This window comes from Gymnogyps californianus, chromosome 16 (assembly GCF_018139145.2).
Source record: "Gymnogyps californianus isolate 813 chromosome 16, ASM1813914v2, whole genome shotgun sequence".
NCBI lineage: Eukaryota > Metazoa > Chordata > Aves > Accipitriformes > Cathartidae > Gymnogyps > Gymnogyps californianus.
Window position 1 is genome coordinate 14,682,393 of NC_059486.1, and position 23,637 is coordinate 14,706,029.

At 36.8% G+C, this 23,637-nt stretch overlaps 1 protein-coding gene across 2 annotated transcripts in view; it reads right to left on the minus strand.

The window, feature by feature from the left end:
* The window catches only part of HECTD4 (HECT domain E3 ubiquitin protein ligase 4), a 75,862-nt gene that overhangs the window by 29,357 nt on the left and 22,868 nt on the right, over positions 1-23,637 (minus strand). The window contains exons 9-38 of one of the 2 annotated variants that reach the window (XM_050906374.1): positions 23,401-23,562; positions 23,192-23,305; positions 21,679-21,819; positions 21,072-21,304; positions 20,711-20,856; positions 18,532-18,602; positions 17,749-17,854; positions 17,011-17,131; positions 15,958-16,086; positions 14,625-14,749; positions 13,394-13,547; positions 13,007-13,107; positions 11,748-11,946; positions 10,121-10,240; positions 8,811-8,915; positions 7,830-7,993; positions 7,241-7,474; positions 6,801-6,993; positions 6,524-6,628; positions 6,351-6,439; positions 5,578-5,753; positions 4,978-5,113; positions 4,681-4,822; positions 4,403-4,569; positions 3,676-3,822; positions 3,188-3,372; positions 2,492-2,645; positions 1,882-2,162; positions 1,377-1,566; positions 156-237 (exon numbers count right to left, since the gene is read on the minus strand). In XM_050906374.1, coding sequence (XP_050762331.1) covers positions 156-237; positions 1,377-1,566; positions 1,882-2,162; positions 2,492-2,645; positions 3,188-3,372; positions 3,676-3,822; positions 4,403-4,569; positions 4,681-4,822; positions 4,978-5,113; positions 5,578-5,753; positions 6,351-6,439; positions 6,524-6,628; positions 6,801-6,993; positions 7,241-7,474; positions 7,830-7,993; positions 8,811-8,915; positions 10,121-10,240; positions 11,748-11,946; positions 13,007-13,107; positions 13,394-13,547; positions 14,625-14,749; positions 15,958-16,086; positions 17,011-17,131; positions 17,749-17,854; positions 18,532-18,602; positions 20,711-20,856; positions 21,072-21,304; positions 21,679-21,819; positions 23,192-23,305; positions 23,401-23,562 — 4,472 coding nt within the window. Of the gene's footprint in view, positions 1-155; positions 238-1,376; positions 1,567-1,881; positions 2,163-2,491; positions 2,646-3,187; positions 3,373-3,675; positions 3,823-4,402; positions 4,570-4,680; positions 4,823-4,977; positions 5,114-5,577; positions 5,754-6,350; positions 6,440-6,523; positions 6,629-6,800; positions 6,994-7,240; positions 7,475-7,829; positions 7,994-8,810; positions 8,939-10,113; positions 10,241-11,747; positions 11,947-13,006; positions 13,108-13,393; positions 13,548-14,624; positions 14,750-15,957; positions 16,087-17,010; positions 17,132-17,748; positions 17,855-18,531; positions 18,603-20,710; positions 20,857-21,071; positions 21,305-21,678; positions 21,820-23,191; positions 23,306-23,400; positions 23,563-23,637 lie in introns of both variants that reach the window. The other variant, XM_050906373.1, reaches the window with a different exon arrangement.

Below are 23,637 nucleotides of genomic sequence, written 5' to 3' on the forward strand. Positions count from 1 at the left end.
AAACATGACCTACAACAGTCGGAGGAAGTATTAGCTGACAGTTCTGTAAATTAAACAACATTTAACAAAGGGGATTTAACATCATTAAAAACAAATTCTGACTGGCAACTGATTTTTACTATGTTGAGTAATTCTTTAGTTATTCCTTTTCTTACTTTTGTCATGTCTCGATCCATTTTCACCACTTTCTCCATATTGGCTCCAGTTCCTAGTCGGAATGGACGACCTTCTGAGCTACTATTAAAGTGAAAACAAAACACATTAACTTTGTTTTCATTGGTGGAAAAGATAGCTGAACTATACAGTCCAATTTAACATATTATTTGTGTTTTGAAATTATTTGAAACCGACCTTTGCAACTGAATTGCTCAACAGTAATAGAAATACTTGATAGTTAAGGACATACCCAATTCCACTGTAATTAACAAAAGGAATTTAATACTATTGAATGTAGTTATTTGCACAGCAATTTAACCCTTCCCCCCCTCCAAAAGAAGCATCATGAAATTGGCTTTTACTGAACACAAATGCCTGAGGGCTCCGAGTTAACCTTTCACCTAAGAACACCCAACAGCTGTACCCTTTAGTATCATTTTTAGGGCATGGGTTCAAAACCAACTTGGAGCGGGGGAAGATGAAACAAATAGTACAAAATGCAAGAGGTGATAACGTTGGCTGTTTCACATTCAGAGATCTCAAAACCCACGTGGGTACTAAAATACTAAAGCAGCTGTAATAGCAAATTATTATGCAGCGTATGCATTATTAAAAGCAATGCTTTTAAAGCCATTTTACTTTGATTGTTCTATTTGTTAGTCCTACAAAGTCTGTAATACCACAACAAGATAACGCTCAATTTTTCTGATGGAGTATCATTTAAGTAGCTTATTTTTCATGTGATTGTTTTCAGACAGATTAAGATGTTTCTATGTTCCTTTGCTAGTGCCTTACATGGCTTGTAAGCAAGCCAAAGCCAAAACAATCACACTTCATAGCCCCCTCCTCCTTCTATACATCTGTATACTCTGCTCTGTTTCAACTGTGCTGCTCTCATCATTGCTAAATAGCCTTCTACAAAACAAACAAGTCCAGGAAGCATTGGGATTTAGATTCTTTCTGCTGCCGCCTCACCGCAAATTCAGTATAGCGGTATGCATTTTTATCCAGGTAACAGTATGCTAAGCATCAGCCTTATAAACCTTTTTTGCATTATCTTATTATTTTGCCAGTAAACACTACAAATTGGGAAGACATTTTGCTTTCCCATTTACTATTATGTCTAGGATGCATTTTTCTACAGCTGTAGCACTAAAAAAAGAAGAGAAATGGAATTAGCGAAATTGGTTGCTAATTCCAATCCAGCGAGTTAAGATTACCTTAGTAATGGCTGAAGGACTTCATGGGATGACTGGTCTTCCCGTTTATGAATAAAAATAGAAAGTTTACCATCCACTGCCTCGCTTTCTTCTCCAGGATCTTTATCGCCTTTTATGGAATTTTTAGGGCTGGCTTTTGCCAAAGTAGTATCCGGCTCAGAGGCAGTTGGAGAAAGAACCGTCTGGCATCCTTGAAGAAGAAAGGACAAAACCAAAACAAAGAAAAACACACAATCATGAGCTCCATCAACAAACTTTCTTGCCCTTGAAACTAATGCTAACACACCCGAGATGGATCTAAAACATCACTGTGACACACACCTTAGTCTGAGAACAGTTAAATTAAGAGGCAGATGGAAAGTCACGGAAATAGCCTATCTTTCAACACTGACATATCATGTACCTTTTCCTACTTGAGCTTTCTGTCAATATAAAAGCTCCTTGAAGAAACATGACTTGCTCGGCAATTTCTCAAATAAGCATGACACCAAAAAGATGCTGGTACCTGGTACTACATAATCCGCCAGCTTTGCCAACAGCAGAGAGGCAATCTTGGAGGCTGGGTCACTGGGATCATCCTGTTCACTGTTCAGAGAGGGTACCGAGTAACTCCAGGGAGGCAATTCCACATTGCCACAGTCCTCAACACTCATGAGAGGCAGTGCAGCACGACACAGCTGGAGGATTATAAGGACCAACTTTGGAGAAGGACGCTGATCCAAGAGAAGTGACAGAAGCTTGGACACACAGGCTGGCTGGCTCAGGATTGCTTTACCTATGTGACTCCTGAAAGGGAAAAACACAGGTAACTGCTGTTTGAAAAAAAAATTGATTGTTTGATGATGCTCTTGGAATTAAAAACAAATGAATTTATTATTTTACAAGATGTAATAAAAAAAAATTTCAGTGTCTGACAAAACCTTATCTGCAACAATTCTTACATAACCCGATAGCACTGATTAAACACTAAGATTGAGTAAGCATCAGTTTACAATCAAGTTTTAGAATGGTTTTGAAAGTTATCTTACCTTCACTACTGTAAAAAATGCCCCCCCCCAAACCCCCACCTGCTTCATACATACAAAAAAAATACTTCAGAGACAAAGGCCTAGTACCTTGACAGGTCATTAAGAAGACTGAGAACATCTTGAAGTGCGTCATTTCCTGCAGCTTGATTACCACAGCACTCCGTAGCTCGTGCGAGGTGGTTGGTAAGAAGGCTGGAGACCTGACGAGCCAGACCAGAGTGAACAGCTTCTGTTGAACCACCTTTAAAAGTAATGCAAGAATACACAATTGTAATTAACAAAAATGAATGTACACATCTACAGATTCCTTACCCATTAACTGAAAATAGTAAAAAACATTTTTGTGTTGCTATAGAAAAACTTGCATATATAAAATGTCTTTAATTACATACATTCATCTGATACAGCACCTATGCCCCATTAGCCAATAGCCACGTGTCTATAAGTTTATGTATGTTATGGGTGAACCCTATCACAGAAGAAATGCGTAAATGATCACTCAGGGTCTCCCAGTTCTCTGGTTATGTCTAGACAGAACCAAGTGGCAGACTTGAAATTATCTGAAACATAAACAGTCCCATGAGGAGGAAAAAAGCTAGAATTAAAAAAAACAAGAAGAAGAAAATCAACTTATTTTTGTATCCACTTGTGTGTTCTAAAGAACCCACACAGTACTGAAGTCATGGTGAGTGCATGCCCTATTTTAAATACATTTACACCACTTCCCAGGCACTTGGGCAATTCTAAAGCGCACAGTAGAAATATATTTGGCAGTGTTCCTACCTTCTTCTTTCTCCCATTCAACACACCGATTGGCTAGCACCTGGAAGGCAGCCCAAGCCATGGTGGCCACCTTCTGTTTCTTAGTCTGTTTTTCATTCGAACTGGATTCTGTCTGGCTGCTTAAACTGCAAAGCCGGTCCATAAGTTGTACCAGGCCACTACGTACCAAACACTTCTCTTCGCTCCTGTACGAGAGGAGAAATTCAGATTTTACTTCAGTAACTTTTCAGTCACTAACGACAGACACAATGACAATCCAGAACTTGCTGTTAACTCAGCAATTAATTACTTCACTTGTTCTGTCTCTCCCTTGTCCTCCCCAGATGAAATTCTGCATTCTGAGAAAGTTTAACACAATGTTCTCAGATACTCCTCATTATGAAGAAAGGGAGTATATTTATACTATATAATGCTTCTCCTTAAGGCAAAACCTCATAAGGACAGCTGTGGATGCCCTCCTTCCCCTTCTGAAAGAAATACTTTCATACCTTGTGTAAGGTATAGTGCATAAGAGCCCAATGCTATTTGCACAAGCAATGGGGTAGCGAGCACAGAGTGAGACCACAGACGTCATAGTCTCTCCAAAAGCTTCCTGGACTTGTTCCACCATCCCACCACATGTGAGCTCTTCAATTCTGTTGGTAGTTAGATATTTGAAATGGTAGGCTTTCTAGGTTAAATAAAATGAACAAACTTCCAAATATAGCTTTAAAAAAAATAATCAGCACATATCAAGAATTACTCAAGGAAGATTTAGAAGCAAAACTGCAAGTCACAATGCTTTAATATGAAACATATGTAAACAAGATAGCATGGTAGCTTTACCTCAGACATGACTGAAATTTGACTACAAACAAAATAATTACAAAACATTTATCAAATTTAGATGACAGTATTAGTATCAGCTAAATCTACCACTAATAGCTAATTAACTTGAATTTAGAATTAAGTCAGGAGAGTAAGATACCCTATACACGTATCTGTGGACATGTCATCCCGGTATGAAAGGAAAGTTCATCCACTGCCAAATAAAAGCATTTCTTAGAAGTTTCTGCCTTTTTACCCCACAAGGGCCAAAGTGGTTGTTGCAAGCTCTGTTCTGCAAACTTGAGCCCTCACAGCTAGTCACTTTTCATGTTTTTCCTTTGCGCAAAGCAATTTACTCTCTTCTACAGAGACCAAAACATTTAATTATTTTCAGAGGAATAAACAAACCTTGGTCCTCCCTGAAGTACCATGGTCACTGGGCCTACAAGATGCGTCACACCACCAACACGAACAGCTGCCGTCAGCAACTCTCTCATATGCACTAGGGCTTGCTTCCTTGTATTCCCACGCCGCCACCTTGTCTGAGCAGCTAGCAGAAAACTGCTGCTGGATACCTACGAGATTTTGTTTGTTTTTTGTTAACGAGAGACAAGCAAGACACCTCCCTTCTTCGTGAAAGTTTGAATTTGAAAATATAATGATTTAGCACATTTAAAATGACATACCGCTTGGTCAGGATTTGTTCCAATGAAAGCAAACAGTTGCCCCAGTAAGACACTGTATGTGGGTTTATCTCTGCTATCCTCAATGGTCAGTGACTGGAGAAGAGTGAAAGAGCTACTTCGATGGCTGGTAACATGGCGGCGCCTAAGAGAATATAGGATAATTACACCTGGCAACAGGAAGCTGATCCAATGAAAAAAAAAAAGTGCTATGCTTGCAAAATTTATGATGATTTGACGATTTTAACAACGCAGGCCACATTATTGTAAAGCAGCTTAGTGGAATAAACCCTTGTATACCTTTGACTCGATCTAGCAAACTCGATATCTTCGTTACCAATCATTTCTAAGTCAGATGGTGCTGACATACTGCGAAGGAAGACGGGCTGGCGGACTGCGTGAGATATCACTTTTGTTTCAGATGCTGATTTACAGGCTGCAATATTATACAATATGAAAGAATGTCACTCCTGGTGTAGGAGGTTATTTACAAACTGTTTTTAAAATTACTGTAGACATTCCAGTGAAAGCTGTAACATGGGGTGGGGAAAACACAGTCTAAGCAAGAACTTGCAACTCAGTTCTGAGGACTTTCCTGTTTTTAGGTATTGTTTCAAGTTAGTTTTGTTTTGATTAGGTTAAGCATTTTTTCCCCAATAATTCAGGAGACTGAAGTTTAAATTCCACATCTTATTACTCAGACCGTCATTACGGCAATCAGAAAACAAAGACTCAACTTCATTTACTGTAAGTGAATTTATTTAATTTGAAAAAGTAAAAAAAAAAAAAGGTTTAATTTTAATTTAAGTGAAAGAGGGAAAATAAGAGAAAAGGAATAAATTATATCTTGGGGGGCGGGGGGGGGGGAAGACAGTACAACGCTGGTAATGAGATATATACCTGGAGTCTCTGCAGGGGTACCAGATATACTTCTTGTGATACCAGACTGTGCTGCAATAGTGACATGTAATAACAGCTCTGCTCTGTTCATCAAGCTCTTAACTAATGCTTTTGTTTTTGCTAGGGGATGAGAGGTCTTCTGTATCAGCGAATTCACCTCTTGAAAAAACTTCTCCCTAAGATTATAAAAGACAAATAAAAGAAGCAAACTCAATTATGTTTTAATGCTTTCTGAAATAAAGTGTTACTGTGAGAAAGGTTATTTTAAAGAAGACATATAGCATCAATCTATTCTATGCCAACAAAATAGAAAGCAGAAAAAATTAAAGAAATAAAAAAGTGATTTGTTAGTAAGTACTAGCAGCTGTAGGTACTAATATTAATATATTTAGCACAAATGTTTCTAACAATTTAATCAGATATTGCTAGACAGACAGGAAAATTAAGTTTTAAAGTATCTGCATCCCTGGTTAGAAGTTCATCTGAACGTTCCTGCTCCCAAAGATTGTTTTCTTTCTATAGGTCTACCAACCTTTAATAGAATTAGACATAAAATGTTTTCAAAACATTTAGTGCCAGCTTCTGTTTCACATCATTAAGTGTCACCGGGTACAACGAGATTCAAGTGCCTACTTCAATAAGCATTTATGTATGTATGCAACTTTAACCCTGCGTAACTACTTTTGAACTCAATGAAAATCCACGGCTGCTTAAAGTAGCCTATCTTTTTAAGTACCTTGCCTAAATGGTATACTCCACAGCCAGCTACTAACCTTAATGCCAGGACCACATTCTCAAGATCACTTCCATCAAAAGAAACTTCTTTCATTGAACACAGAAGTTCTAGTTCTTTCATCTTGCTCTAAACAAAGTGAAGGAAAAAGGATGAACGTGTATTGAGAGAGCAGCACAAAGCATGAGCACACACAACAGCCACAATGCTTACCTCATTGAAGTGATAATCATAAAAGAATGGGACATTGTTCTCCAGCTTCCCATGCATGGCATCATCTACCTCATTCTGCCATTTCTGCTCCAGCTCAGCCACGCTCTAATAAAGAGACAAAAATAACACTTATTGCAGTTGTTCATGTTAAGGAGTAGAAGAGATCGTAGAAGAAGAAATCTGAGTACATTTTCTATTTCTGTGTTTCTAAAATGCTGTTAATACACCTTTATTCTCAAAAAAAGCCTTCTGGTTTTTTATGTAATTTTATTTTTACCTGCAATTGTCTCTCCATGGCATTTAGCTTCTTAAAGGTCTCTCCCATAATTTTACAAAGTAAATCATATTCTTCAGCGTGTTCTTCCTGATACTGGAAATTTATCAGGGACTGGAGTGCATCAACCAAATTCAAATGTTTAATCACACATGAAACTACCATCTCCTCCATTACTTCTGGCTGAATCACTTCCCTAGGGTTACAGGCAAAGCCAAACTGATTAAGCAAGAATAACAGACAAACTTTGACAATTCATATTTACAATTCACTAGATGCTACATTCACAAACAAGTATTTACAGACTATTAAATGCATACCGTCGTACACGACAGGCATGCCACATCCTCACTGTTGCTTTTTTAGCTCACTCACTTTGGCACCAAACGTTTCAAACAGTAAGAGTCACATTAGAAAAACAGAGCAAAGCAACGACTACTTACTTTATACTAGGTCTAAACTGAGGCCGAGCACGTCCAGAAATTTCCCTGAGTTTTATCATGATTCCTGGAGGCAGCCGAATCCTAGGCAGATCAAAATAGTGTCCAACGGGAGGCACTAGAACATCAGAAGGATATGTAAATTCTCTGTCTTCCTCTATAGTAAGAGGCAATGGAGAAGGACTTGGTGTAAGGGCCGGAGATATTACACCATTAGCTTCCACCTGCCACTGGCACCTGGAAAAATAAATAAAAACAGATGAAAAGGATATTCCCCCTCACCCCCAACTCTCCCTCCTCATTCACAAAGACACATTAGTCAACACCACATTACAGAGACAGACTACATATTAACATATTAAGTGTGGCTTGTACCAAGCATAGCCCAATCCTCCTCTACTTACTCTAAAGAAGACCTGTACTCTAGAGAAGATTCCCTTAGTTTTAGGCAACACAGAACTACTGAACAAACTCTGCAGGAAAAATTATCAAAACATCACCTAAAACCACGAGACTTGAGCACAACTACAAAAGTCACCTTCCCTCAGAAAAACACCCACACGGGAACTCAGATAAAAAATTTTTTTTTTACCTTTGTAATAGTTTAGATCTTAAGAGCTCTTGACAGGTTTCTTCATCTTTGGTAATTTCTGGTCCATTGTACAGTATTCGCAGCATAGAACAAGCTAACACAGAAAGGCCAAGTGCCAGGTCAACTAAGAATGGCAAGCCTCCTGACACATCCTCTGAAGACTCCTGTAGTAGGAATAGCGATAAGTTGCACTGATCAATCAACCACGAAGTCCTTCCCCGATATATTTCAAGATAGGAGATCTTATATTTTTATATATAATCTTATAGATAAAAGATATATATCTATCGATCATATGTCTCTTACACAAAGGTGTACTGAAAAAACGCTTAACAGTTAAAAGCAATATGTAAGAACAACTCAAGACAAGAAACAAAGGATTTAAACATTATTTTCCTGAACCAAGAAAGAAAAGAAAAGGTAAAGTTATTTTTGGTTCAGTCATTCTTTGGCCTGCAGATCTGTCATCTCACAGGCCCAGTCCTAGCTTCCTGGTAGTGGGATTCAAGTTTCCTTTTGTTTGATCCCAGCGTCCCTCCCCTCTCTTCTTTATAGGCTGGAATCATTATTCCCTCATTAAATCTCCGATTTCCAGGTTGTTACAAGATACTCATCTCTCCAAAGAAATCCTGATCTACAAGCAGCAAGAGATATTAAAGTGACTTCATCCAAGCCCAGTGCCAATGACAAGAGATAGATAAGACATATTTGGTAATAACTATCTTCATAAAACCCTAAGCATGCTACAGACCATGCCACAGGGTATCTCTAGCTAAGGAAGCCAAACGTCTAAAACTTAGGTCCTTTACGCTGTAAAAAGATGATTTGTCTTATTGCCAAAATAAGTAAGCTATTACTGTTTTAAATTTCAAACATTAACTTCCAACTTTGAAATACATTTCTATTTGATCTGAAGTGTGTAACAGACAGAAGATAAATTGAAGCTGAACCTATCCCATGGAATCTGTCATGTTTGAGTACCTGTGCTCGAACAGTGCAAGCAAAGCCCCACATAGCTTTGTCTGGAGTGTTGTGCTCACGACCACTCCGCATTTCAAAGGAGAAGGTGACTGTATCTCCTTCCACCTTAAAATTTTGATGGGGAGGAGGGGGGAAAAAAAAAAAAAAAAAAGATACATTTAAGAATTGAGGCAAACAAACAGGCTTTTCATAACAGTGGCTTATTTTATGGATTAATGTTTTTAATGACAGTTATCTAGGTATCATCTTTATCTCCAATTATATACTCTGATTTACGATTCTTCCCTTTTTGTAAGGATATCTTTTAGTGGACAATTTGATTTTAATTTTGCTGCTGGCTAACTACAGTAAAACAAAAAAACCACCGCGGCTGTAGAAGCAAAAGTAGAATTTATCAGTCTGTGTTACTTGGCCTTGATTTTCATCAAAACGCTTTCATTGTTTGTCTGCAAGAAACCATGCAATAATCAACAGTTCTCTTCCTGAAGGAAGACAGACAAGCTCTTGAAGGAGAAGAATGTCAACACATTAATAGAAGAGTTTGCTAAAAGAGCAGTATAAAAATCTATATCTGAAAAATAAATGAAATTCCATTAATTGTGAACAATGGGGTGCTTGTCTGAAATTGCTTTCCAGTTTATTACTACTTGTTTTTCTTTTTGAAATTATTTTTTGTTAAGTATATAAGCCCAGTTTCAGTGTGGGACAATGTAGCAGCACAAACACATAAGAAAAAAACGATACTGCATACAATCTGAGGGAACATACTGCAAAATTCTTGAAATACTGAAGTTTCAAGAAGTTTGAGGGATTTTTCTTTCTTAGCTTTACTGCCAAAAGCATCCAATGTAATTTTAAAACTCAACACAAATGGTTGGAAAGTTGCTACATTTACTACTTGTTATATTTGTGGGTTACTGTTAAAAAAAACGCAGTCATGCCCACGGACCTTAAGAAAATATGCACAGCCTCAGACTGTGCAAGAATTTCTCCTAGAAAGATTATTTACTTCTTATACTTATGAGAACAGTAGTGCCATTAGAGACTCCAGGACTGAAACATACCAATAATGAATTCCAGTAAGACATAACAAAACAAGGTAAGCTCAAAGAGAAGCATCACACACAACATACAGTTGAGTTTAAAGTTATTCCCCAAGGACATAACAGCCCACTTAAAAAGTGATCTCATCATGGATAACCGTACACTTAAAAGCTTGGACTTCATTGCTCTAAGGGTCAAAATGGACTTGACATGGTTTCCAAAGGGGATTTTTCTATGTGAAATATTGTTGGATTATAATACTGTACCTTTACTAAGTCTTTCGGCCAACCAGTTCCTAAGACACTACGGCTGCCATATCCCAGTGTATTGCCTCCATACTCAGCAACCTTCCTACTGTTTGTGTTAGGACCAGCATAGATCACCAACTTCAAAACATAAAATACACTGTTAGACTGTAAGAGAAAAACAAGAAAATCTAATAATAATAATAATACTTAGCACTTACACCACGCTTTTTATTTTCAAAGCGCTTTATCAACATTAACAAATCCTCACAACAGCCCTGTGAGGTGAGTAGGCAAGTATTATTATCCCCATTTTACAGATGGGGAAACTGAGGCAGAGAGGAAATTGAGTGACTTGCCCCCGAGGTCACACAGCAAGTCAGCAGCAGAACTGGGAGTAGAAATCAGGAGAAATCCTAACTTCCAGTCCTCATGCTGAGCTAACTAGAACATACTGCTTCTCTACTAATAAATGGACTGATCCTGCTCCCATCAAAGTTAATATTTTGTCAGTGACTTCAGTGGGAACATGACGAGGCCCAAAGTTTTCTGGAGTTTAACCAGTAACGGGTGACATTAACATTAAAGACGCTTATAAATAACTAATGGGAGTCAGTATCACAGAACTTGCTCTATGTCAAAGAATATATGGCAACAATTAGTAAGCAGCACAAGTAGCTCTCTGATTATACAAAGTAAATCAGCACAAGTAGCTCTCTGATTATACAAAGTAAATAAGTGCTATTAGTTGTGTTCTTGAAATTGAAAATACTTGTTCATATTAATCTATGTAAACAAGCCATTTATCATCGGGGGGAAAAAGTAACCTTTCCAGTTTTGCCCAGTTTAAACAAACTGTGCTGATCTACAAAGTAGGCAGTGAGATTAAAATTTGAGAAATAAGGAAAACTGAACAACAGCGAAAATGAGAAGGAAGTCGAACTTCGACAAATCTGAGTCATCATGAAAGGAACTTAAAAAAAAAAAAAAAAACCAAAAAAGGAAGAGTTGGTATGAATTTCTGAGGGGGAAAAAACCCAAAACAACCCCCCCACCAAACCCCCATATCTCTGGAGCCTACTGTATTTCCCCTATTTCATAACTACCACTACTTCTGACACCTTTTGAAGAAGCTTCTTAATTACAGAGCCTAACTCTTAACAAAAGATCCTCATAACTAATAGGTTTTAAACATTGAAGCAATCACTGGATATTATGTTCTGAAACAACACACAAGAAGAATTAAGCATATATTCTTTTTTGATTGTTTCTTCAAGAATAATAGAAATTAAACACAAATCATTTATCTTCATCTTCCTGCCTTTTCATGTCAACAACTCTTTGTACATTTTCTATCATTTAGCTAAGTCTAGTCTTAAGATGAAACTCAAGAATTCTTTCGAGAAGTTATTCACACTTGTGCCACACAAGAAATAACCTCTGCACCCCTGTACTTTACAGCCTTGAAGTAAGCAGACTGTGACATTACAGTGTACACTAATAAGCTCCTATCAATAAAAACCTCCTGCATTATCCTGATCACTGGAAATAAGGTGCTATGAAAGACAAAGGGCAGAAAAGATGAAAATGGGAAGTGCTGCTGACGGAAATATATACAAAAAGAATTTCTGAATTGGCCCTTGCTTACCTTATCGTAATCATATTGTGAAGAACATCTGTTGTCAAATCTAAGATATAAACAGCGAGCTCCTGGAATATGTACAGTTTCTTTAAATTTATAGTTATCCCTGACGGGATGAACTGTTTCTACCGTCTTCCCAGCAGCCCAGGGAGCAGGGATCTTCAAACCCGTAAGAAAACCTGGTTCTTCTTTCTCTTCCAGCATTCTGAAATTAGAGTGAAAAATTAGTCCTAAAATTCATCACACAGATTTCTACTATATATTCAGACATCAAACTATAAAGTACTTAAAAGCACCTCTCAGTATTGATACACAGTGACACAAAGTATTGACTCCCCATTTTAGGCATAACTGTATTGAGGGAACACGTAGAACTTCAATAGCATGAACTCTGTACATTAGAAATAACTATGCCAATTTCTAACCTGTAAAATCTGAACTTTTCTCTATGCTTTCCAATGGTAAACAAGCTAGAGTAGCACCATAAAAAACTAAATGGTACTATATATGGATTCTAATACATGATTTGGAGCATAAAAAAACCTTCCCTCCTGGGACAGCACCCAAAACTGAATATACTGTCATAAAACAATATGCCTAATATTTCACTGAAGCTTATAATTTGGAGGAGGATTGAAAATAAATTCTTCAGAGTTTTCACACAGTATATTACACATTATCACAAGTTTAATACCACAAATTCTGCAACACTGAAAATAGCTATGGTAAGCATTTTTTTATTTAATTTAGCTGCGTGTTTCTGTTTCTAAGCAGAAGCTGTATAACTTTGAGCTGAGACACAGGATTTAAGTGTAGGACTTAAAAGCGTTATATTTCTCTATGTAAATGAAACCATTTAATATCTTTCCAATGGTTTTAATACTGTATCTCATGCTGCCAGAGCAATTTACATTTTCTCATTATGGTCTTCCTTAGCCTTATTTATTGTAAGAGGAATATTTATGAATTAATTCCTAATGCTCGAGGTGGGGGGATAAACAAAAGAAACCATAGCCTGTGCAAACAACCTGAAGATACGAATCATTTAATTCTATATGCAAAAAAAATTTTAGAACTAATTGTCTTTTGTAAAGGCTTATATATCTCTAAGACAGCTTTACAAACCATTACAGCTTTGCCTAAAAAAAAAAAAAAAAAAAAAAAAAAAATTGCTGCTTCGAGATTTATCCCACAGCAATGGTCAAATGAACATTACAGCTAAGATACTTTATCCCATGAGAAAACCCAAATATAAAGACAATCACCTCTCATCAGGTAACAGCTTCCCTTTCTGTTCTGATGCACTGCTGGGGGAACTGTTCAGTTCTGAGAAAACTGGAGACTGAGTTTTAAGCAGCAGTGCAGTCTGTGGCACAAAATATACAGTGTCAGAAACATGCAAACAGTAAATCATTTTAAGATCTCATTATTGAAATATATTAACAATCACACTGTATGTTGTTATTGACAATAAATCATTACTTAGTAGCTGTTGTACCAAGGCAAATTTAATACTCAGCATTATTAGCTTTTGTAGCTGTTGAACAATTCTTAAACTATGATCTGTGGATCACTTACTGCAGAAAGTTGACCAAGATCTACATGCCACATCTTTTTTCCATTGTAGACAACTGCTGACACAGAGACCATACCTGACTTGTGTAAAGAACCAGCTGCACCAGCTGAGGCATCAAGGCATCAGCCATAGTTAGAGTCTGCAAATTTGGGTGCATCAGCGATGTCAGTAGGACAGGAAGCAGATGACCAAGCATAGTAGCCTTCGTAATTTGCTCCAGGCCTTTTAATCTGTAAGGAGAGTCAAGTTTGACACAGCAACAACTATTTTCATAGAGCATCACTACTATTTTTAGTCATCTCTTTGATCTTGTAACAGACTGCCTAAGTAGGCAATTCAAAATTTAGCAGAGAACATTTGCATTATATTTAAAAAAAACCCACAAAAACTTAATATCTTGAAAACATTACAATTTCTCCAAAGTGTTAGCGTCCTAGTCTTTGCTGCCAATTCTTACTAAACAATGATAGACCAGAAGACAGTAAACCAAGAGTTTAATAATTACTTATAAAATGATAAGCTCCCATGGGCATGGGATGAAAGTCCACATCAAACACAAATGTATTTGTTCAGTATGTATATCAGGCTCCTAGCACATGGAGCTCCAAGTACGTTGAAAGAATCTGTATCTGCAAAAATATATTTGAGCATGAAACCCATCTGAAAATATCTCAAAGGAATTGTGTATTGTCAATAAACAAAACTCATCTTGTGGGCACAGAAAAGCATAGAAACTGAAACCTGAAACACAACTGGGAGAGGGAAGTGTTTGTTTAATGAGAGAAAAGGTTCACAGCTTTTGTTTACATCCCATTCCCAACATATATTTTTAAGTGGAGGGGAGACAGGGAAGGGCAAGGTGACACCATCTGATGAAACATGCAGGACACCATAACAACATCAAAGGCTTGTCATGGATAAAATACCTAGTTCAGCTACTAGAGATATAATAGTTAGGAATTTAAAAATAAAAAAAAATTACCCTAACTTACAGGAATATTCCCAGCTGACTAACTACAGCTTGTTTCCAGTTACCCTGCTTATAAATACCATTGTAACTGACTAAAACCTTACCAATTTGAAGTTTCTACAGATTATCAAGCTAGTAGTACTGACATGGAGAGTCTGATTCTAAATTCTTCAAGAGAAAAGTGCTAAGCAAATGCTATAGTAAGAAACAGTTCCTATACATTCAAAGCTCAAGTATGAAGTTGTAAAGAGTAAGTAATGCTAACTGTGCTTGTACAATAAGCCACAAAAAGCAACCGTTTACTATTTTCAAGTTAGCATACTCACACTTGTCTTACCTTTGCTCTCTATCAGAAATGTCACTGTTTATTAGTGCTGTAGTGACTTGTTGCAGCATTTCTAAGACTTCATCACATCCTGTCAGAATTTGGGTAGCAAGAGACAAAATGCTGGTCTTTAGCTCCTAGGTACAAAAAGAGTTATAGGACACTTAAATTCTTAGACAATACCAAAAAAAAAGGACAACAGAACAAAACGATGGATTTCCAAATTAAAAGAATGATAATGTGACCTGGCGGGCCTGCAGCAGTAGATTCATCCAAGACTTAAATTTGATTAATGCTAAGCCCCAAAGTGCTGGGAGAAACTAGGTGCATATTTTACAGGATGCACATCCAGTTTCTAGAGGGAAGGAATCCCCAAGTCCAGCACAGGAGAGAGAGCTGTTAGCCAGCCAAGGTACAGCATTGGTGACAGAATGTCCTAGCAGGTATGAGGATCACTGTAGAGAGAGAAACTGAACAATGAAAACATGGGTGAATAGCAAGACAAGAAAAGTACTACAATATTTAGCATTTACTCAATGAGCCTGAACAAATAACTTTCAACTGCAGCAGATTACAAGCACACACAGTCTGAAAGAGTAGCAGACAAAGCCAGCTTAACAAACAATACCAGAAATTCAGAAGTCAATACCATTATAGAAGAATTGTTACTGTTACAAAAACTACTATAAGACAGCCTGCATGCTAGGACAAATCTGGCTTCTACGAGTTCACTCAAGACTATTCCAGCAGTAATATGAAATGACACCATTTTAATAAACCTTATACCAACAAAACAACCACTGTCCGCAAACCTTGTCCTCTAACAGTTTCATTGCCACAAACATTATTCACGCTACTTCAGATAACAGATGTAGGTGGTTCTACATAAGCTTTGTAAGTTAAAACTGCAAAAAAGCAGAAGCCAGGTAAGGCAAACGAGAAAACCCTTTCCTATTTAAATCTGAAAAATATTTTTTTCAAGGACCACCCAAGCGATTTGCAGAAGAGAAAGTGTGGGGGGTAATGCATCCAGAAAGGATTCCTGGCACGTGAATATTCTTACTAGCACATATTAGTTAAAATACATTTTAAACCTCATTATACGTATATTTAGGAAGGGAAGTGTCTGCTCTCACTGACAATATAGAGCCCAAGCTGGAATACTGAACACAGAACAATTGCAGACTTTAGCTGGAGAACAGGAAAAAACTGTCGACAGTAATTAAACTACATCAGGAGGAAAAGAACCAACAAAACAGCGTAAGTAGAATGCATTGCAGAAACAAGAGGTGTCACAGGAACACTGACTGTAGGGAGCCATACTAGAATAAAACTTGGTGTTTACCTGTACCTTCAATGTCTCTCCCTGCAAGGAGCTGTCACTGTCATCATTTTCATCAGGTTTAATCAAAATAGTGTTACTGAGGAGGTGGTTCTGTACAGCCATCAGATACCGCAAACACGAAGATGCAGCCTTTAACATAAATAAGTAGACTTTACATTATCTAATCCCTTTAATCAACCTTGATTCAGGCAATCCTTGTACTTTGAAATATAAAAGAAGAAAAAAGTTGAGGGAGAGGACAAGCAAAAGCAAAAAATAATTTCCTTTGAATAGAATTTTTTTTTGCTGATTTAACACGAGCTTGTTAATACATATTTAAGAGAAGAAACTGGTTGCAAAACACCGAATTTTGTGAAATAACTCGCAAAACATATAAAGAAGCAGCACGATTTTATTCAAGTATGTAACATTATAGTAATATTCAAGTACTGTAACATTAATTAATCCTTAAAAGATAATGCCACCACAGAGCTAAATTTAATTCACATTCCCGAAGGTGATGGTTCCATGCTACTACTCCTTTCCCATCCTCCTGCAGCGCAGGCCATGAGTTCCTGTCCCCTCCCAGTGCCTGCACGCAAGCTCACCTGCCTTTGCCATCAGCCAGATCAGGGAGCTGATCCTGCTGAGAACGTCTACGCATACTTTTACCATTAAATAATGTCAACTTTCACTCATTTTTGTCTGTAAATGATAATCGTTTCTGCTTGTATGAATCATTATACACAACTGTAGAAAGAGTTTATTTTAAGTTGTTGTAATGGTTTGAAGATTGAGATACACAAACTTCCTTTAAATCGAAACAGCTACCAGAGCAATTGGAAAATATATCCACATATAAACCTGTTTTAGCATTACTGTACAATTTACTTTGCTGTAAGAAATTGTTTCTTCCTTCCCTGCACAGCATATACAAAAGACACTCTTTTCCTGTATTTGTTAAGACACACAACTATAAAAGTTTCACCTCTATATACTCAGTGAAGATGATGGATTTAAGGAGGAAAAGAAGCCAAAGGCAAATATACTTTTATCTAAATACATTTTACTTACAGGCACAGTTGAAAGAAGCCTTTGAAAATCATCTTTAGATACAGTTTGGCACTTGGTGATTAAGACACAAGATTCTCGGACAACAATCTTGAGAATGTAGTGCAACAGCTCATCATTTAGTCTTCAAAAAATGCAAGAAAGATGTAAAATGTTAATAGCCTAATTATGGTGTATTTTGTATAGCTCATCTCAAAAGTCTCTGCAAGCTGTACCACAAATTATGTGAAACCAAAACAAGTATCTGTTCAACTTCAGAGATTCAGACACAAAGAAAACCAAGCCTGAAATGTTTAGCAACATCAATTAATCAATGCAACTGACCTAAATCTATGACTTCTAATGACTCCTAAAAAAAGGCTCCTCCCAACTTGAACAGGTACTTGAGATTGACAGTTTTACTGCTGAAAAGTCACCTAACGTAGTGATATGGAGAGCAATGTCATAATATCGTGCTTATGAATTATCATCCACATTTACCATATACAGGATAAGTAGCAGGGAATCCAAAACTAAGGCTGGGTACAGAAGTTTCCAAAGTTTCCCCTAAAATATCAAACCTCTCTCTCCCTTGTCCTAATGAAATTCTACCCGCTACGGACACAAAGATAGTATTTCAGGTCACACTGCCAGTAAGATAACAAGCAATTTCAGCAGAATTTTATGCAAGTTTATCTAAAGCAAATAACAGAAACATACATTATAAATGGGGAGGAAGGGGAGCATAGTGTTGCATTTTACCTATAATGATCATCATCTTCACTTCCAAATCTGTTGTTCTGAAGCTGTTCAGCTAAATTAGTCAGGATAACGTCGCGAAGTTGAGAGAGACCACTATTTCTCTCTCCTAAAATGGAATGCAAAAAATTTTGCAAAACAGCATTTTACAGAATTAATTTATTTTTATTTCCTCAGATATCTTGCTTAACATATGCTACTTCTCAGAAATGACTATATTTACAGTGTAACCCAATTCCCTGTTGATATTACAGACTGTTAAAACCTACTCTGCACACAGCACTGTTTTAAATTCCAAAGACTCTGACGCACGAACACGTTCCTATGAAGTAACAAATTACCGTGCATCAGCTGCTTCTAAGTCCAGACTCCCATTTCATGGTGAATGCAAGTAGATTATCACTCTTTCATTAAGGACTAAAATTACCTCTGGTTACTGTGTAATTGCCATGGGTAACACTAACTGCTAACAATGTGTTCTAAAATACAACCTGGACAAGAAAAACTACTAAGAGTGACAAAAGAGAGCTTTAATCTTTTTTCAAACAGCTGCCTGATTGAGACAAATTTTCCTTTTCTACACCTAACATATACTTGATCATGCAGCCATTCAGAAGGCAGCTTCAGGTTTTGAAGCATTCCATAATTTCCTAGAATAGGATGGGTTCAAAGCAGACTAGTGCTCAATATTCTGAACTGTTCTCCCTCCAGAGGTCGAGAAGTATTTTCACTTTTTGTTTTCAATTAGAGAAAACACACTCTCACATGTCAATAAGACATTCTCACCTTCAGTTAAGACCAATTTCAATAAATTATTGATTTCTGCTTCTCCAGGATACAGGATATTTAAACCAGAGCTAAAGAAAAAATAAAACCATGTATTACTTAACGTATTTAAAAGTCAACAAAATAATTTCAATGGACATATGAAAAATGGCATCACAGAATCTCAGCTAGTATCTGAGGTAACATTTAGAATGACTATGTAATAGCTTCTTCCAACTTAGAAAGGCATCCTCCATATTTTAACATTTGTATTAGTCATAAAATAAGCAGCTGCTTTCTCCAGAAATCTCTTGTAATCAGCTATATTTTATTGTTTAGGTCCCAAAGCTTCTTCAAGAGCTATTTGCTTCCCTCTGAGAAACTCCACATTAATCACTTGTATATATGACAGCACAATCATTTTTTCAAGAAACAGACAGTTGTCAGAAAAATAGACGATGGCTTAGAGAATGACTCAAACAACTCTGGTGATGTGGCAAGAGCTGTGGCTTATCTGTGATAAGAACAATGGAAAATGCAAGAGACAGTAATCAAGAAGTCACTACTGTTACAGTTTTATACTTATTAAAGACTGGCTCCTTATAGAAGTCTTAGTTTAAGCTAAGCAGAAGATTCCAGAACTAGCATTTCAGAAACAACACAGCTATGCATAAATACTCTTTGTGGAGATATTTTTCCCCTCTAACTTGTGATGAACTTTGTCCTTTCTACATGAATTACCACATCAAGATAGAATATACACAATAACTTAAAAGGAGTACTTCATGACTGCCTGAACTGTTGAAACTATTATGCAGACTTTTTCTCCTTTTCTTTTTCCCTTTTCTTTTTAAATCACACTCATAGAAAAGAAAACTGGTATGTTTTTCAGCTTCACACTGAGAGCAGAGATTATTGCAGCTCCCCTCCCTCTGGCTCATGCCGACCAACTTGTGATACAAACATCAGGAAAAGTTATCATACGTTGCAAGCTAAGTTTGAGGTTTCCATTGGTATCAGAATCCCCCAAAGAGAAAACAGGAGGAAGGGGATATTACCTAATCCCCATCTCTGATTTTTTTACAAGTCGTTGGAGGATACAGGGTTAAACAAGGGAAAAATGCAGCAGCTGTCCATACAGTTGACAGGATACACTTCCCTGTCAAAAAGCAAGACCCTGAAAATGCTAGCTAGTCATACTAAAGATACACTATTCTTCTTCACTCAGAGTTGCATAAAACCACTGAAATTTGGAATGTCGTGATTCACATGAAAAAAATGCAGGTTGATCTTCAGAAGACTTTGTTCTCAACCTCTGGAGCACTTCCCACTTGAAAGCAGATTATATTTGTACTTAGGACATTTGAGACAGCATTCCTTGTCCTTGAGATTTACATTATCTTGTTTTCGTGATATACAACCACACTTTTTGCTCGCTTCCATGTACTTAGTCATTCTGCTATTTTGACAAGCCGGAGAAAGGAAATTACGCAGCATCAGGTTCAAGAGGTGCAGTAGCTAATATGAGTCGAGCTAAAGCAACCATCCTGTTTAAGTGTTTGATGACCTGGTGTACCAGCCCAGAAACATAATGCCCACCCTTCTACCAAAATAGATTCCTGTTTTCTAAACATAAACCTGACTTTCTCAAGACAGTCTTACTACCCTGCCTGTGTTTTTCCCTGGGCCTTCAATCTTACAGCATTCCTCAAGTATTATTCATTCTGCTTTCCCTTACATTCCTTTTGTTTAGAAGGACTTCAGTATTGTCACTTGAAACACTGGTATAACAGCTGACAACATTAGCTTTGCCTATTCCAGAACACCAATAAACTACATAAGCTAAATATGGAAGTCATTCTAGCCATCACTGAAATGCAGAAAACTTTGCTTGCATTTAGCAGTTATATTATAATAAACATTAAAAAAAAACCCTGAAGAAAGCCAATAAAAAGCAACAAATGAAAAGAAGTATGGAAAGCAATTCCTATCGGTTATTTCACTGTCATCATGACAAACACGTACTTCCCTTCTTCCACAGATATAAATCGTAATAATTTTATCATACTATGTCGACCTAAATTTTATCATATTAATTTAAAATTAAACTGAGGAATACAATTTGAATGTTCATCTGTTACAACATTTTCAAATAATCTAAAGTCTAAGTTCAGTTTAATTCCACAAAACAGATATTTACCTAATAGCTAGACAAACCTCCTTCTGAATTTCAGAGCAAATCTGATCCCTTGGTGCCATCAGTAACTGCCAAAGTAACAGGCCAGACCTTCTAACAATATCTCTGTTTCTTTCAGTTTGTGGGCTGAAGAAAAATTTAAAAACCACCTAAGAAAAATTAAACACAACAATATTAGAAATTTAAGTATTGTTCACATGAACTCTTTTTCTGCAGTCAGTTTCTCAAACTATTTGTCTAGGTGACTAGAAATCTCAGAGTCAGAAACTGACTTTGGATCAAAAAAAAAAAGGAAAAAAAGAAAGAAATAAGGGAGTAACCTCTCTGGATTCTATTGTGAAGTACATTTAAGATGCCCTTGTACCTGAAAGACAACAAGGATGCAGCGTATTATACAAGTATCTCCGTTCACCATAGCTTTTTCCATAATGTCACAAATACTGCTGAGATGATGTGCTTCAATTGGATGTTGCTTGCCCAAAAAATTTGTTATGGGAAGGTTGTTGCTGGCTGCAAGCAGGTTGAGTTGGTGGATACACATGGCACCAACATGGTGCAGTAACTGGTTAATAACCTCATTTGTGGTTGTTGCATCCCCTAGAAGAAAAGCAGTTCAAATGCTGTCTACAAACACAGACTATAGCATTAGCTTCTAAAATGCAATATATCATCATCATCTCCTCTAACTTCAGGACACCCGCCCACATGATAAACAAAAGAATTACCCACGTCACTTTTTTAATGTGCTAAAGGTAGCAAGAATCTGGAAACTTCCAAACACGTCTCGCTTTTTGCTTTTTCCTTTCTTAAAGCAAAGATAAACCATGACCAATATTTATAAACAACTTTTCAAGAATGAACTCAACTTTTAATAAAAAGTTTCAGAAGGTAGTTTCTGTATATTTATTGTATGATAATGGTACATTTCACTTCCACTTTGCGTAAAATGCTGACTTGTAAGTTTACCTCACCTTTGGGCTCTGTAATGACATGACTCACTCCCAGTCTCTGACAGACACAATGGAATGCCTGGTTCCCAGGATTACACCATTGATCAATATAATCATTAGAGCATGTCCATATCATGTTATTCATAGTATCATAACAGGCACCTAAGAAAAGGAAAAGATTTTGCACATCATATTTTAAAATGTTTGTTAGGAAACCAGACTAAAGTATTTTTATAGCAGATATAAATCCAAATTATTTGCTTTAAAAGTTCTCTGTCATGTGACAGCAATTTAGTAACAACACATTGGAATAAAAAACATTAAAAGGAGATTTCTTAACAAAGGAATGAAGTGAATGCACATCCCTTTTGATGTTTCAAGTAAATGTACAACAGCATCCGCTTCAGGTAAATACCCCAGTGCTTGTTATTTGTAAGTACACAACGTATATCATTCCTCCATAAACTTACCACACACTGCCACAGTGTATAAACTAAAAATAGTTTATCTGGCATCAGATACTAGTAACTTCTAGAAAAAGTAGAGGGGAAAGAGTTTCAAATTTATTTTACTACAGCTATTGACAATTAGGCACCTTAGAACTTGTTTTAAAGGCCTTGTGGTAAAAACATAATAGCTTTAATAAAACTGACAGTTCGCACGGTGCAACTGTTAAAAAAATTAAGCTCAGAGACTCATCTCCTGAAAAGCTTAAAGCCTACAAACACAAGCAGGTCCAAAACAGTAAAAGGAAAGGGATGAGTGGACTATAGACATGACTGTTCTATGATAGAGGTATTTACCATACTTTAAAAGTTCAAAAATAACCTATTTGCCTACATGTTTCAAATGACTGAGGTAAATCTCCAGTAACAGTAGCTAAAAGGTTAACATACAATTATACCTATCCATGCATCCTACCATTTAGAATATTATTTAAAACTATTTATCTCAAACATTTTTAAGAAATACATTCTTTCTTAGGCAACATAAAAACACTGCTTATTAAAATGCTAGCAATAATATGCAGTGTTTAAGTAGCATGGACACCGTTCAAAAGATTAACGTGCTTGGTATAATAAGTAAAATAAATAAATAAATAAATAAAAAAGAGTCTTGAAGAAAACACTCATGAAGTTTCAGTCATAAAGGGATAGGGAAATCAGAAATACCTACAACATCTTTCCAGCTAAGATGCATTTATGTATTTTCAAATATAGAGATAAGGTATTCAGAACTTTGTAGCACCTTACAGCATAAGCAGGCTATAAAAATCAAGATTCTTTTCTGCTACAGAAAACACTTTTCTTGAGCTTGTGTGCAGCTGAAACTGCAAAAGCAAGATATTGGAAATTCCTTCAGGGAATTCTGAACTTTCAAGAATGTTAAATTTACAAAATTTCACCATGGCCATGAAACCCCACCAACTGCAGAGCTGCTTACTGCAAATTAAATTCCAGATCGAATATTTAGAATCTAAGGGTTGGATATGTCTAGTTCTGAAATACTCCCAGAAAAGAGATCTACTTCTTACCAAGTCCTGGAACTAGAGCACCACGTCCAAGTGAACTTCCTGCAGCATCAATGAGATCTGCTCGGCTTGTGAACTGCCCATCCGAAATATTGAACACCAAGCTTGAAGCAAGAACTACATAGAAAAAAGTCTCCAATAAATTTCTGAGAAGTTTATTGTATTTCAGAAAACCAAGGACTTAAAATCTGCCACAAATGTATCCGACTTACTTTTTAAAGATGACAAAGCACTTGTTCCTCCAAAGAGCGAGCGTGTTGCAGAACTGCCTGATCCACCTGGGGGTGGGACCAACATCACCAAGTACGTTCCACATGTGTATATCGGAGTCTTCCTTAACATTTTCAGTGGCAGCCCACAGCTAGTGTTTGCAGCTGAAATATTGAACAGAAAAATATAACACAAACATGTACTTCTTCATAACATTAAAAACTCCTAATAACAGGCAG